Source organism: Coregonus lavaretus, assembly GCF_964263955.1.
Source record: "Coregonus lavaretus genome assembly, chromosome: 17".
Lineage (NCBI taxonomy): Eukaryota > Metazoa > Chordata > Actinopteri > Salmoniformes > Salmonidae > Coregonus > Coregonus lavaretus.
Genome location: NC_140004.1, coordinates 16666361 through 16683787, shown reverse-complemented (window position 1 = coordinate 16683787; position 17427 = coordinate 16666361). Strand labels below are relative to the sequence as shown.

Here is a 17427-nt window from a genome sequence, read left to right as displayed (position 1 = left end):
AGTGTGAAAACTATCAAGCCAGTTATTCCACGGGACTGGAGGTTCGCCAGGCACGGCGAGGAATGGTGCTGGCGGTGGTAAACTGAATTCAGCCATCTTCGTCGCCAATGTTATATCTAGCCTAGTTGTAGAAGAACGGACATCTGCACAGTTTCACATTGAACATCACTCTGTCGTTTAATGACATGTGTCACGCATTCTGACAACCCATTCATCCGTAACGCAGCACACTGTCGTAAACCATAACAACATACAGTACGACGTACAGCACGTCGTACCATACATAACAGAGCCTAACCATTATTTCGATTAAACACATATTTTTAATTTGAAAAATCAAATACTGTATCTGTCGGTATTGGCTTAAGCTATTTGTCCTTTTGCTAAAATTAACATTATCATAATGCAATTCATTCCGTTTTGGACTCTTGAGCTTAATATTTAATATGCCAAATTGAATTTATTTCAAAATAAAAAAGTCATTAAATGTAGACAGGAAATAAATACAATGAAGTAGTCTCCATGGTTAAACAAATAGGCTACAACGAAATCGTAAACGAAACGAAAAGTGTGTTAATACGTTTTCAACTTGCGTTTGATGTACTGAAGTGGCGCAGTGGTGTAAGGCACTGCATCGCAGTGCTAACTGTGCCACTAGAGATCCTGGTTCGAATCCAGGCTCTGTCGCAGCCGGCCGCGACCGGGAGACTCATGGGCGGCGCACAATTGGCCCAGGGTAGGGGAGGGAATGGCCGGCAGGGATGTAGCTCAGTTGATAGAGCATGGCGTTTGCAACGCCAGGGTTGTGGGTTCGATTCCCACGGGGGGCCAGTATAAAAAAAAAAAATGTATTCACTAACTGAAAGTCGCTCTGTATAAGAGCGTCTGCTAAATGACAAAAAAATGTATAGCATGTTATTAATTCCTTATTAGCCTAAATGTATAACTATTCTTAGTTTTGTATTATCATCATTATTACGTTTTAATGTGGGCTATAAATAGGGCCATGATCACACTGTCATTCGTATCAGCCTACTTTGCTTAGGGCTTCATCGTAATAGCGTTATGTGAATATCACAACTGAAAAATAAAAGTTAGCTTTCTTTGATCAGAGTGAGAGATGGATTCGCAGACTAAGGCTGCGCCGATGCGCGTGCTCGTCACGGGCGGATCCGGATTGGTCGGGAAGGCCATCGAGCACGTGGTGAAACAAGAAGGCGGCTGTCTCGAGGGCGAACAGTGGACCTTCCTCTGCTCCAAAGAAGCCAACCTCGTGTAAGTTATGTCACATAAACCTCATATTCTCAGCAGAGCTGGTCTGAGGCTTGGTCGTTGCAGATAAAAATGACCTAATCTATATAGAGATGCCATGATCCCATAGTCTACATGCCCGAGAAACACCAGCATGTCTGTTCTACATAACATATTTCTATAGGAAATGTATGTCACGTTGCACTGTATGAAACCCTGGTTTAAATATTAGTAAATTCCTGTTATGACCCTTTTGCTTCTGGGACTGGTTTTGTGGTTCCAACAGAAACGAAATGGATAAAAGAAGTCCAAAAAAGAAGTTCACTTATTATATTCTCTGCTATTCAATTATTTTCTATTCAATTCTATAGATAGATGGATTGATGGATAGATACAGTATATAGGTAGAGTTTCTATATAGTTCCTGTTGGAACCACATTAAATGTTTAGCTAATTACATTTGTGCATGCATACTTTTATGAGATTGATGTGTTTTCCATTAAATAGGATGATGATGATGATGATGAATGATGACAGTTGTACAATGTTCTGCCAGAGATCTACAACAGACAATAGCAGTTTTTAAGAAGTATCGGCCCACCCATGTCATCCACCTGGCTGCCAAGGTGGGAGGACTCTACCTTCAAATGAAGGAGAACCTACACTTTCTGGTGAGATTCATTATCTAACTACCCAGTTTGTTTCAATACCTAGGCTATATGTTTCAGTCCTAAAGTACATTTGTTCAATCAGGGATGGGACTAGAAATTCGGACCGGGCATTTCTAACTCACCGGACCATTTTTTTCCTCAAAGCTCCCACACTGGCCCATTTTTTAACCTAGAGGCCCCAATTGTTAACCAAATAATGATCATTCTGTACAAAACCCCCAATTTAGTCAAGCCGATGGGCTGAAGATGGAACCAGCCCACCTGGCATTTTGCCTGAACTGTCCAAAGGTCGGTCCGTTTCTGTGTTCAATTCTGTCGAGTATTTTGTTCAGATCAGTGACTTTTGGTCCCATAGCCTAGTATAATATTGAATGACACAAAACCGATACATCGAAACATACTATATGACTAAATATTTGTGTGTACTCTATTTGTTCTGTGTAGTTATGTCATATACAGTGTGTTTGTTTTGTGTTGTTCAGTACGTTTGTTGTCACAGCATTGCCGTGAAATGGTTTGTTTTATCTAGCTACCGGTTGACTGTAAGTAGCTCTGGAAAATATATTCTGCTAAATGAACTAAATATAAATGTCCATGTTTGCCTGGCTGGGCAACAATCTAGGCTGACATTTAGTTGAACTTGTCAAAGCGAAGTTTACACAGTGACTTTGTTGCCACACTTCTTAATCTTATTCCGAAAGGGTATTAATCCATCTGTGAGGAGAGTTTACAGGGGAGCTTGTTATCACAGTATCCAAATACATTCTTTGAATTCATTTGTGGGAAAACAAGTTATTGTGTAAAGCCGTAAAACGGGTTTGATTGAATTGAGACCACAGTGTTTTGCCTTCACAGAGGGACAACCTTCGCATCAATGACAACGTGCTGCAGACGTCTCACGAAATGGGCGTCATCAAGGTGGTGTCCTGCCTGTCCAGCTGCATTTTTCCTGACAAGACCACCTACCCTATCGATGAGAGCATGGTGAGTTGAACAACCAATAAGACCCTATCAATGAGAGCATGTTGAGTTTAATACTAAAATAGTAGGGTTGCATCGCATGGCACCCAATTCACTATATAGTGCATTACTTTTGACCAGAGCCCTAATGGCCCTAGTCAAAAGAAGGAGATCAACAGTATAGGAAGCCTATGTGCCCAGTGACAGTATAACTACTGTATGTTTGGGAACCTCTGGCCCTTCAAAATGTGATTTTTAAGAAAAGCTGGTGTATGATCACTCATGCTTTCCTCCCCTTCACACAGATCCACAATGGGCCTCCACACGACTCAAACTTTGGCTACTCACATGCCAAAAGAATGATTGATATTCAGAACAGGTGAGCTGGTGACTAATCGGTTACCTGTGCAGGTACATTAGCACACAGTTTAAAGACCCACTCCAGCCTCCCTAGCACCTCATTTATCACCTGATTTACTTAACAAAAGGTGCATTTCAGTAGCTGGTACAGGTCCCTCATTACATGACACAACCTAGCTAGCACATAATGTTCTGAGAACCATATGTTTCTTAGAGCTTGGTGAGAGCGTGGTTGTCCAATGTTTATTTTCATTATAACCTTCCGACAATGTTCTGGGAATCGTGCAGGATACTGTTAGAAATTGCGTCAATTCAAATCTGGTATTAGGAACAAAAGAGGTCAACACGACTTCTAAGATATACTAGTTATTTTAATTAATGCATAAATCTTCAATGGTAAATATGATGTTTCGTATATACGGGCTCTCTGAGATGTCTCGCAGGACACTCCAGACAACTAACACATTGTTTCAGAAACAATACCCAAATACTCTGACAGAGGGAATTTCCCACTTCTCTGCTGGCCAATTAGAGTAGAGGACTGAGTGTGGTTTAAACTTTCTCAGCCAATCCGTTGGTTCAGGGGTTGGTCTCATCTCCTCGGCGCCATTTGTTGCACACTTCAGCCAGGCACAAGATTATCATAACAACCTATCATAGTGAGAAGAGCCAGCTCCCTTAGACATCATTCCTATGTCCAAGGAAGGCTCACAGATCACAAAGAACCAGTATAGTCTAGCATTTGAAGACACAATCCTTATCTTATTTTACCCCCTAAAACAGCTCTTCACATCAATCACAGCCTCCCCAAGTGTCACAACCTATATTAGCCCAGTCAAGAATGCATTCTTTCTAAGTTAGTCATCCCATCAATTTAGGAGAATAATAAATCCCCAATAGTCCCCCTTTTCACACCTAATAAGGTGTGATTCAAAAATAAGAAAACACAGATTGTCATTCATTATAATACAATACAAACAAAAAATCACACTTTTATTAATAGGCCATAATGATACAAAAAAATTCAAACCCTCAGTCCATCTACACCCAACTTGCAAATTGTTATCAGTCACCAAGGAACTTCAAACCATCACATAAGGAAAGACAAACATTCACATGATTAACTTGATTAATAAAGCATAAAACACAGGATTAATAGAACACAAAACATAAGACTATTAGAACATAAAACACAAACAGAGAAGTATATTTTGGCCCCCTTTAGACACCCTCTAGTGTCACTCCACCAAGCCTGGTAGGTCATATCCTCCATTCCTAGGTTGGAGTCCAGGATTGGGCCATATCTCACCATCTGTTGGGAAATCACCTTCCCCATCTCCTTTCTCACCAAACCTCAGACACAGGAAATAAGACAACATCCACAAAGAACAAGTATACCCATAGAAGCTATAACTTCACCCAGAATAGTTACAACAATAGTTTTCCATTTATCAAATATGTTATCAAACCAACCATTTATGGAGCTATCAATATCAGAGTTCTCAGCCAGTTTGTTCGTCAGTGTAGTTACTCCCCTGAAGCTCTTTTGTCACTGACCCGTCCGGTGCTATATTGTTTGAGGATGAAAATACAGCACATAGATCCAAACAGAACACAAACTCCGCCCCTCTCAGCCAGAAGCATATCTAAAGCTATTCTATTCTGCCTTGTCATTAAGATAGTTGCCGCTGTCTGCTCATCTAATCGCTTTATTGCATCACGAGTGTGGTTTATAAATCTTTGCTGGTTATAGTAAATATAATTTATCCAATCTAAGTTTTTATTAATTGTTGACCACCAAAAAATACTTGATTCAAACTCAACTGCGATCTGATTCCTAGCTTTGAAATGTTCTGGAACCTCTCGAGGTACTCCTATCCCATCACAGGATCCTTTCATCAAAGGATCCCGGGAGGAGGTCCTACTTTCTACGTGACAACTCACCAGTCTCTGACACGTTTGATTGTTTACAAATGTAGTTGAGTTCACAATCAGTTATCACCACACAACCATCAGATGTCAGCACGGGCCTGGTTTTAGTTCCTACAATCCTCTGGCTGCAACAAAGAGGAGAGATTAGTCATGTTCTCTTTCAGTTGTGATATTCTCTGTGTAGGAGCAGAGCTAAGATGCCCTACTCTATATCCTATCTTACTAGTCCTAGAAAAACAATTAGAATCCCCTGAGACTTCAAACGTAGGCAACCTAGGTCGGAATGACTTTGTTATCGGGGGATACAGATAGTTCAAGTTACTACAAGACTCTTTCACCACATTCCCAGGTGGCTTGTATGGAGGATAAACCTGTTTTTGCGTACTTCAGACTTTCAGACAGTACCTACCCTTCTATGGGTCGCACTGCCATTTCTGGTAATTCCCTACCCTCACAACACTACACCTGTCCCCAAACTGTGCACGGAGACCTACACATCCCCCACGCTCTCGACATGAGCAACTACATAGTCCCAGGATGTACACGGCGACACACATATAGTGATGTCCTCCCCTAAAGTCCCTAATCTTCCCCTTTCCCTACGTCTAGCTGTCTCCTATGCCTTCATAGACTGTGCTCAGGTATTATTTTATCAACTTGTATTAGGTTAACTACTACTTTTGGCTGATCAGAAGGGTTTGAGTGTGTTAGGAATATGGCCCCCACAATCAGACAGCTACCTACCGTCAGGAGACCTGTGAATCCCCACCCTTGCCCTGAGAACATGTCAGATGCCAACCCATTACTTCACCTTCTACCAAACTCACACAGGGATGATCAGACAGGGTAAGGGAATCTTCGTTAAGGAGCCAACCCCCGAGCCCTAATGGTGATCGGATCTTTCTCCTAACTCTATGTTTGTTCATCAGGTGTAACTGGGTTTATCTTTTTGCAGTGTGTGACATGCACCCAGATGGATCTAATAGGACTTGATAGGGCCCTTCCCAACAGGCCTGCTTCCAGTTTTTCTTCTTTTAGGGACTGGATCCACACCCAGTCTCCTGGTGTGATAGAGTGGGTCACCTTCTCCTTTAGTTCACCTGTGGGGCACAAAACCTCTGACATACAGGTGTGGTTAATAAACTATCTTCACACATACATGTTCAGCTCTCAATTTCTATTGTTGTTTTTTCTTTTTAAGTATTTTTATTTAATCCTATCAATATTATTTAATCCTATCACTCCCCCTTTTTGACACATGATTTGCCCATGTGTCAATATTACCACCTTTCTAAACCATTCCTTATGTAACTTATCATCCTATTGCCATGCCTTTCATTTTTGGGATTATCTTTTGCTTCTTTATTGCTCCTCCCACTTCCTTTGTCTTTTATGGCAGTTAAATTCAACTTTCATCCAGTTCAGAATCAATTAGTAATCCAATCAATCAATCTCTTTATCTTGTAAAAACACTTATGTTTAGTTCAAACTCTGTTCTACCCAGGCTCTCCCGGGCTTGACCTGAAGACTAATTGTTGGACATGACAAGTCTATTTTTTAAGTCACCTAAGTCTTCTGTCTAGCAACAAAGAATAAAAATCTCTATGTTCATGATTAACCCAGTTATATCTAATAGCCCACCAAAAAACCTCATCATCTTTAATTCACTACCAATGTCATATCCCTCATTACTCTCTACCATTTGGATAACATCCCTGATGTATGTATGCCTCCTTAGAGTTCCAAATGATTTTACCATGGGCTGCCATTGCCTTCCCATAGATAAGATCACTTAATTTACCCGTATGCAGTACATAATGGAGTACGCAAACTTTACAGCACTTTATCATTAACAAAAAGCTCATCATTTGTTTTTTGTTTTAACGGTTTTGGCGCTTTAAATATAGCAGTTTTCCTGGATGAATTTAACATTCGCCCCTCCTGTGTTATAGTGTGTCCTAGGTAAATGACCTCACTCTACCAAAGTTGAAGTTTCTTTTTGCTCACTTTGTGTCCCTGTTCTGCCAGGAAGGTTAACAATTGGATTGTATCCCTCTTACATCCCTCCTGAGTGGGATTAGCCAATAGAATATCATCTATATAAACTAACATTTGCTTCCTTCCCTAGGTTCAAACTTTCCCAAATTCTTAGTTATAGCCTGGGCTAAGATTGTAAGACTTTCTGAAACTAACTGTAAGTCCATGACCATCCTCCAGTCGGCGCTAGGTGCCTCCTTTCTACCAGGAAATATTGGAGAGTTTCATTGTACCTCATCTCCAGGAATTATCACCCCCCCCTTAAGTAAATGCTCAAATGTAGGTGTTATCCCTTTTATTGCTTCTGGTTTCATAGTATATTGCTTTTGGTATGGTCTATTATCGAATCGAGGAATCACTTGTACTGGAGCTACCCCCTTAATTAGTCCTACATCTGTTGTCCTTGTGACCATAATTTGAACGGAATTGCTTCTAACTCAGCCTCCTGTTCCTAAGTTAAGAAAATATCTTCCTGTCATCCGTTAAAACTTATCTCCAGATGGACACTGGGCTGGGTTTTTGCTCTCAAATTAACTTTCTTCTATATCTCCCAGTGGAGTGGCCATACTGATCCCCATTTGGTGTATTCTGCCAGTCAGTAATGTTTTTCCCCTGTTTTATCCATTTACCTAGTGATAACCATTCCTCTGAATGTTCTTTCACTAGGGAAACATGGGGGCTCCACCTTTCTCTGTACAGCCTCTGGCTCTGTGAACCCATTTTAACCCAATTTGAAAAAACAACAATCACAAATAGCCAGGCCTCACTCAATTTGATAGCTCACTTTTATGACCTAAATACTGCCTAACTGAGATGAGCTAATCTCTTTCTCCTAGTTATAATCTAAAGATGGTAGTACACACAAAACATGATAGATATTCCCAGTCTTAACCCATGAATAATTGTTTGTATCATTCTAATTCCTCATATCTAATCCAGTAAACCACTCAAAATTCCTAGAGTATACAATGATTATTTAATTGATTAACCTAACTCTGCTACATGTGATCTCATCTCAAATGATCCATTTATCAATTATTTATTCAACGCCCTAGGAAAATCTGTCTCCCCTTCTATTGTTCCTGTCTCCCCTGTAAATGTCATATTTGAGTTTTTAGCCAATACAATCACGGTTACATCAAATGTTCCCTCATTTAATGGTATTTTCTTCCTAATATAACTTCCCTAAATGAGATTAAATCCCCTGCCTTCCTCTACTATCCTTATATCATTACTGGATCAATGATAATAACCGTAACAACTATCAACAACAATTGTGTCTTTTTTCTGATAATGCTACAATTGTAGCCTATTCCATCACCCCAGTCCAAAATATAAGTTTATGTAACAAATCCATAACCCACCACAGGCTGGCGCCATTCCCCAGCACAACAGCCAATGCATACTTTCATCCTAACCAAAATAAATTATCGTTTTAAAATGGTCCATCTATCTTGTATTTCCCCGCTAACCCATTTCAGTTCGCTATTCAATTTACTTAACTGTTCTCTCTGATTAGGCCCTAATTAATAAAACAAATACTTGCTATCGTTTATCAGCATACGTTTAATGATGTTCCTACCATCTGAACTGTACTGCCTCTCACCCTCCCCTTGCTCCTTCGGGGAGAGCGCATGGTAACCTTATAACATATTTTCATAGACTTTTCTAGAATACTTCTATTTAAGCTATCTAATTCAACCTTTCACATTTCTCAATCCACATAGTAATCTAGGTATATAGCCCCACTGCGAAAGCTTTGTCTACTGTCCCTACCTGTGTTCGAACCAGGGACATCGCCAGTCACTCCACACCATCTGCGATGCTCTCAAAGTAACTACTCCCATTTCATAGAGCAAATGACGTCACCAAATGAAAATCGCAGTAGCTTTCACCTCAGCAAAAAACTCTCTCTCTCTTTGATTCCCTATTGAATAAGTTAGTTTTTCTATTTTACCCCTAAACACGCTCGCTACAAATAGTCCATTCAACATTACCAAACCAAATACTCATCGTACCCATTCAATCAACACATCAGCCGTGGAATTTACACTCATAAATGCAGATTGTTACTCCATGCCTTGAAATGATAAATAGATTTCCACTAATAGTACCATTAATGATCTCATCTTACCCTCTGACACAAAATGAAGTTCCCTCACTGTACTACGTTAGCTCTACCATGATAATTAGTTCAATTTAACCCTCTATTTGCTTTGTACTATATTATACATTACGTCTAAAACAACATTACTTATGGTCAGTTTATTCCGCCATCATATTATCCAACAACGCCACAATCTTTAACTCATATGGGGCGGCTGGCAGTTTAGTGACCAATAGCGCCGCGCCAACAACCGAGAGGTCTAAAAAAAAAAATCTGCCGATGTGCCCTCGAGCAAGGCGCTCAACCCCAATTGCTCCCATAAATCGCTCTAGACAAAAGCGTCTGCCAAATTACCAAAAATGCAAATGTAAACATTCTCTACTTTCTCACCCACGACGCTCGGGTGAGCAAGTTTAGAACATTTCTCGTCAGAAACCCACATGCGTTCCCAGCCATCTCCCAGTCTTTTCATGGCTCCAAAAGCCACACTTTCGCTCTCTCCAGCCCCTCCCCTCGCAACTCTACCTTTTTGAGGAGCTGTGAGGAGCTGCTTCTCGTCCCAGCGCGCCTCCAATATTCCGCCGTTACTCAAAGCACTCCAGTCCATTTATTTAAATCAAATAATTCCCACCTAATTAGTTAAAGTTGGTGCACGTTTATAAACCGAATTATTTCGGTCTAATTGTTTAACCAGTATTTTGCACGGTCCAACATCAAACGTTAAATCAAATAATAAACCAAATAGTTTCGACACAACTATTCAAAAGCAGTATTATGCTATTTCAAACACCAAACGTTATATTTCAAATATATCAATTCAAACGTTTTAGTTCAGTCACACTCATTCATCACTTTTCATTTCATGTTTTCGATTGTCACTGACGGGTTATATGGTTTGAGTAACCACAAATCCAACATTTATTCCCAAATTATACCGTTTGGACAGCCACAGACGTCTTAATATACAGGTTTATTATTTTTAATAACCCCTATTCACTATTTTATTTCGTCTGTGATCATTCGCACACTCATGCATACAACACCCAGTGTCCCCCTGACTCTATCCGTATCTAGCCTTCTGATACGTGTCAGTAGCGTAACACTATCTAAAATTTAAGTGGCCATTATGATCCTAGCCATATCTTCAGTGGATATGTGCCACAACGTTACACTTTAATAAATTAATCCCTGTATCTCACGGTTCCACCATTTGTGGTCCAGAGACTTCAGTATTTTCCTCAGAACCTAGCCATATCTCTTCTGGATATGTGTCTCAGAAACAATACTCAACTAAAATTTTGGCGCTCCTCTGATCCTGGCCATATCTCATGGATATGTGTCAGTAGCCAACGCCCTTAGCCAATAATTCCCTGTATCTCCAGTTCTCACCCCTGGTGATCCTAGCCTGGAGACTTCAGTATTTTCTCAGAACCTAGCCATATCTCTTCTGGATATGTGTCAGAGAAACAATACTCAACTAAAATTTTGGCGCTCCTCTGATCCTAGCCATATCTCTTCTGGATATGTGTCAGTAGCCAACGCCCTTAGCCAATAATTCCCTGTATCTCCGAACCTTAGCCGTACCCTCGCAGTTACGGACCTTGCCGGTAGATGTCAGCATTGTCTCCTGAACCTAGCCGTATCCATAGTTACGGACCTTGCCGGTAGATCAACACTCTCTGGTACCATGGTCTAAACATCACATTTATCACAGGTTTGCATGTCACAATATTGTGCTTATCTACTCATATTAGTTTCATAATTTAGTTCACTTACATCAGACAGTTGTTTCACAAAATTAATTTGGATAAAGCCAATGTGCAGATCTTCAGTTATTTAACAATAGGTATCTGCTTACCTTTTTAGAAGCCCGGGCAGTTTGTGAAACATACGGTTCGATGAAAGAGTTGACCAAATGTGCCGGACATTACCCAGCAAAGTCCCTTCTACCAGACCGCGTCGGGGTCACCAATTGTTAGAAATTGCGTCAATTCAAATCTGGTATTAGGAACAAAAGAGGTCAACACGACTTCTAAGATATACTAGTTATTTTAATTAATGCATAAACCTTCAATGGTAAATATAATGTTTCGTATATACGGGCTCTCTGAGATGTCTCGCAGGACACTCCAGACAACTAACACATTGTTTCAGAAACAATACCCAAATACTCTGACAGAGGGAATTTCCCACTTCTCTGCTGGCCAATTAGAGTAGAGGACTGAGTGTGGTTTAAACTTTCTCAGCCAATCCGTTGGTTCAGGGGTTGGTCTCATCTCCTCGGCGCCATTTGTTGCACACTTCAGCCAGGCACAAGATTATCATAACAACCTATCATAGTGAGAAGAGCCAGCTCCCTTAGACATCATTCCTATGTCCAAGGAAGGCTCACAGATCACAAAGAACCAGTATAGTCTAGCATTTGAAGACACAATCCTTATCTTATTTTACCCCCTAAAACAGCTCTTCACATCAATCACAGCCTCCCCAGGTGTCACAACCTATATTAGCCCAGTCAAGAATGCATTCTTTCTAAGTTAGTCATCCCATCAATTTAGGAGAATAATAAATCCCCAATAATACCCAGCTAGCACATACATTTCTGAGAACCATATGTTTCTTAGGTGGGAATTTCAGTACTTCAGCATAACGTTTCCTACAGGTTTCCTCATGGTTCTATTTAAAGTAATGTTCTCAAATTGTTCAGAGAACATTAAGAAACAACATTCTTCTGTGGGAATTTCAGTACTTCAGCAAATCAAATCAAAATGTATTTGTCACATGCGCCGAATACAACAGGTGTAGACCTTACCGTGAAATGCTTACTTGCAAGCCCTTAACCAAAAATGCAGTTTTTTGAAAATAGAATTAAGAAAATATTTACTAAGTAAACAAAACATATTTTTTTTAAGTAACAGGTTTCCTCAAGGTTCGATTTAGTCATATTCTCAGAACATTAAGAAAACTTTCCATAAAAACCACAAGAACGTTCTAAGAATGTTATTTATAAACATATACATTCTGTTCTCAGCATCAACAAAACTCTCTATCCTCTATCTTGTTAAGTGAGTTCAGGTATGTTGGCCCCACTCACTAATTGGCCACACCTGATCTTTATGAGTGCTTGTTTTATTTGAAATGGGATCTGTTTGAATAGACTAAAATGAACAGCTTTGTATAAGTTACAAAATATGGCATGCTAGCTAAATCCTGGTGGCGCAGTTGACTAATTCCATAGATTGCAAACAGAAGATCATAGGTTCAAATCTCACTGGGTCCGTGCCACAATAAAAAAGAGATGTGTTTGCATGATTAATGCCTAAGCAAATACATTTCCATGTGTCCCATCTGTGCTTGGTGTTCAAAACAATTAACCTATCATAGCAGTGTTATTAAAAGTTTTATTGAAACATGTTCTCAGAACGTTATTTAATTACCTTCAAAAAACCTATAATTTCTGTTCTCAGAACATTAATAAAACCTCCCAGGAAAACTTTCAGGGAACCATAGGAAAACGTTCTCATAACTTCCCTGCAACCAAAAAATGAATGTTCCCAAAACAGGCAACATTTTCACTTTCGTTTTCAGAACGTTTAAAAAATGTCAGTTTCACCAGTCAGGAAACTTATGGCTTTGTTCCCAGAACCAATGGGAAACCAAAAACGTAGGTTCCCACAACTTCCAAGGAACCAAATATGCTAGCTGGGAAGTGGGGGGTGGGCCTTTCCTCTTTTGTCCTCTATTGCTCTTCTATTGTTCTGGGAAGCAAGGGGGAAGGCTAATGACATCAGTGTGCATCCAATTTCAATTTAAGGGGCTTTATTAGAATGGGAAACATGTGTTTACATTGCCAAAGCAAGTGAAATAGATAATAAACAAAAGTGAAATAAACAATACAAAGTTAACAGTAAACATTACACTCACAAAAGTTCCAAAAGAATAAAGACATTACAAGTGTCATATTATGTCTATATACAGTGTTGTAATGATGTGCAAATAGTACAAAAGGGAAAATAAACACAGCCGTTTTCCATCATCCCAACCCCTTGACTTGCCAACTCCTGCCATTGTGTTGAAAAAAACACAATTTTGCAAAAAATATATGTTTTTACCCTTAAGGGTGTGTACCTTTTACTGTATGTATACTTGGAATATTGTTTTTCAACGGGAAAGTAAAAATGATTGTGTGTGTGTTTGTGTTTGTATGTGTGTGTGGGCTTGATTGACAACAGGGGATACTTTGCACAGCATGGGCGTCGCTACACCGCCGTAATCCCGACTAACGTGTATGGTCCCTATGACAACTTCAACTTTGAAAATGGTCACGTGCTGTCGGCACTCATGCACAAGACACATGCTGCTAAAAGTAAGTAACACACACACACTACTTGTACGCACTCACGCAAATACACACACACACACACACACACACACACACTTACTCCTTTCTACTCTCCTTCTGACAGAGGAGGGAACCCCTCTACAGGTGTGGGGCTCCGGAACACCCAGGAGACAATTCATCTACTCTCTGGTATGTTTAGTGAATTACTCTGTGTGTGTGTGTGTCAGTGCATGTCAGATATGTGCGTGTATGCATTACATCAGTGTGTGTGTGTGTGTTCTCTCAGGATGTAGCGCGTCTGTTCCTCTGGGTGCTGCGGGAGTATGATGACATTGACCCCATCATTCTCTCTGGTGAGTCCAACATGGTGTGTGTGGGTGGGTGGGTGATCAGTCAATGTGTGTGTACAGTATGCAACTGGACCAATCTCCTTTGACACTTGTCTCTCACAGTGGGGGAGGAGGAGGAGCTCTCCATCAAGGACTCCGTAGAGATGATCGCAGATGCCCTGGACTTCAAAGGTCAAATAGTTGTATCCTTCCATAGGCTGTATACTCCTGATAGGAGTTGCCCCCAGGCACAGATCTACGATCAGCATATCCTCCCCAAATCCAAACCTCAAGTTTGACCTTAGATCAGTGTCTAGAGCCAATCTAGTAGAATCCTTAGTACAACACCAGCAACCACATCTAGAGGTTCATTACACCTGTTGGACTGACAGACTTACAGTTGTAGTAGGTTAAAAGCCCACTCGGGCTGGCTACCCCCCATATCTGTTGTACTGTAACTATGTAATCTCCCTGTCCTTTGCCTATTGTGACCCTTGACCTATGACATCAGTTCGACACCAGCAAGTCAGACGGTCAGATGAAGAAGACGGCCAGCAATGCCAAGCTGCGACGCTACCTCCCTGACTTCACCTTCACGCCGCTCTCTGAAGGTCAGAGATCAAAACACTGAGGGATGCATTTTCTGTCCAGAAAACAACTCAATATTGTAGTGGGAATTAGTTGCCTTGTAAATAACACTGACACATTACCACATGATATTTGATACCTATCCGGTTATCAATAGTTTTATGATTATGATGAAAGGAACGTTCATGGTAATTAAACCACTCTTCCAAAATGCACAGTATCCATATATGACAGATTGTGTCTCTCCTCCCCTACAGGTATCAAGAAGACCTGTGATTGGTTCGTGAACAACTACGACATAGCCCGAACATGAAGACCAATGAAGATAGAGACATGAAGATTGTTTAATGAAAAAGACTAGGGCTACGTCCCAATACTACTACTGTGCCTTCCTTCTCTTGTGTCCTTTCCTTCATGTCAACTGATAAGTGAACGTTCTGGATAGGTTTCACCATATGGCCGGTTAATTTCTGTCAGATCAGTGGTCATGAAGGAAAGGCACACAGCACTCACAATCTCTGTGAAAGTGGAGGCAGGTATACCCCACCTTGTTGTTCTCCCCAGCACTGTCTGGAAGCAATTTTGGATCCTCTCCTCTATTTGCACCGTTGATGTCAGGGATTGACATTAAGGTCTAAAAGGCTCTTGTCCATCGGACAGCAGTATATTTTTGGTGGTTGCCTGATGATTATTGTCACTTGCCAGAAAATTTTTATGTAGTTGTTTACATGCAAAATGATCAATTAAAGGGATACTTGGGGATTTTGGCAATGAGGCACTTTATCTACTTCCCCAGAGTTAGTTGAACTTGTGGATACCATTTTTATGTCTCTATGTCCAGTATAAAGGAACTTAGAGGTAGTTTCGTGAGCCAATGCTAACTAGCATTAGTGCAATGACTGGAAGTCTATGGGTATCTGCTAGCATGCTAGGAAGCAGAAAAATCTGTTTGGATGCGTAACTTTTGCAGAGCGTGAGACCCTCCGACAACCTGGTTGTAATTGTACCAGCTCTGGGGGAGACTTAGATTTCAAAGCACAGCTCACACCCGAGAGCAATAGGATATAGTATTGGCTGGTGCTCTGCTCGCCCTGACCAAAAGTTACGCTTCCAGTGTAGCAGGTCAAAAAAGCCCCAGTGTAGCCCCTATGTTAGGCTACTGAAATTCAGCTTTAAAAAATCACCTGCCTAATGGGGCAACCACAGAGCAGGTTCAACTTGTCCGGCGGCCATAAATGCCATCAATTGTCAGTCTTTCACTTAAACAATGGGGATGAACCAGAATGATCAGTTTTAGGCTAGGTCTACTCAGAGCAGGTTCAACTTGCCCGACTGCTCAGTTCACTTGCTCCAGGCAATAGGGCAACCCTTAAGGTCAATCCCTGATTATGTCCTTCCCTGACGGTGGCTGAAACGGTCCAGCCACCTGATCACCTATGACTACCAGTTACTATGAGCAATACTGCAGGGTAATGTGTTTACACTCAAATATATCACATTTTTATTTCAATATCTAAAATATATAGTTGAAGTGTATGATCTATTTGTGATTGAATATTGACAAAAATATTAAAGGGCTTTTTCTTGATGTAAGAATGAGGTGTCAGAGTCGTTGAGGAGAGTGATACTGTATTTCTCACTACAAAACAACAAGTATAAGCCTACAGTAAAGTAGCCTGGATCTAATCATTGGAGCCAACTGTTTCTCATCATTCACTGGCCTTGGTCCAGACACTGCAGATAATAATACTGGTTTGTATTAAAAGAAGATAGACACACCATGTGATTTATCTGGGATGAACATAAACTAGAAGAATAGGCCTACCTATGTAGAGCCATCAGACACTGTAATATAAAGTCAACTTCCTGAAGAATTTTGAGATTTATGACATCGCTGTCGCTCCATGTCATTGTAAAAAATACAATCACTCAATCGTAGAAACATGAGCGGAAGAAGCAGGTTTTTAGGAGTCACGACAGTTTCTAATGTCAACAGGGTTTGACGATAACACTGAGGAAACCAAGATCAGTTTGGGATCTGCCAGTAATCATGCCATTAATAGACGGTCAGATGTGCCATTAGTAGATTTGACTCTACTTGGCACATCTTAAGCAATTTTCCTCAGCATAGGAAGAAGCAGGTGTACCATTAATAAGCCTACACCTGTCATGTCATGCTGAATAACGATGAATGACTCATGACTTCTGTTTAACATGGTTTCTCACTACACAACCACTTCTCTATGGCATGAAGAGCTACAGTCCAACAGTAGACTGTCACTGAAGTAAGTACACACTACTCTTATCCAAGTAAGTACACACTACTCTTATCCAAGTAAGTACACACTACTCTTATCCAAGTAAGTACACACTACTCTTATCCAAGTAAGTACGTACACATCGGTGCCAACAGTTGCTGCAAAGTAGATTTCCAATGAATCCACTGGATAGCACAGTAGACTTCCGGCAGAACCTCAAAGAATATTAGAGCTTCTATATTGAAGAGCCTTAAGATGTATGACATCCTTGTCCAGTGTTCTGCTTCTAATTATGCAAACCAACCAGAAACATGACAAAGAGACCAGCCATGGCAACAGCAGGGTTTTTATTAGAAATGAAAATAAACAAACAAAAAAATACTAAATTCTAAAACAAGAAATAGAGGCCTGGGGAGATACGCCAATTCGTACAAAATAACCCACACTTGTTTTGTTGAATCCAGTGGTTTGTGGTGGGAGATGAATCGGCAGGCAAGATCTACACGGAATGTTTTCATTGATACTTTCACATTGCCTAATTCATGGACAAACCTATATGTCTTGTAAGAGTAAGTGGTTTTACCTGAAAGGA

At 40.5% G+C, this 17427-nt stretch overlaps 1 protein-coding gene across 2 annotated transcripts; it reads left to right on the top strand.

Annotated features, from left to right (window-relative positions):
* Positions 1-1115: 1115 nt before the first annotated feature.
* On the top strand, positions 1116-16165 carry LOC311144877 (GDP-L-fucose synthase-like). 2 transcript variants are annotated; one of them, XM_084181042.1, is made up of 10 exons: positions 1116-1275; positions 1808-1922; positions 2778-2906; positions 3188-3261; positions 13551-13684; positions 13785-13849; positions 13947-14013; positions 14113-14192; positions 14501-14600; positions 14835-16165. In XM_084181042.1, exons 1-10 carry the CDS (start codon positions 1121-1123, stop codon positions 14888-14890), a joined length of 975 nt encoding a protein of 324 aa, XP_084037168.1. In that variant the 5' UTR covers positions 1116-1120; the 3' UTR covers positions 14891-16165. The 2 variants fall into 2 exon arrangements, with proteins under 2 accessions (XP_084037168.1, XP_084037169.1); XM_084181043.1 differs by lacking the exons at positions 1116-1275; positions 1808-1922 and adding an exon at positions 2359-2464.
* The last annotated feature ends 1262 nt before the right edge of the window (positions 16166-17427 follow it).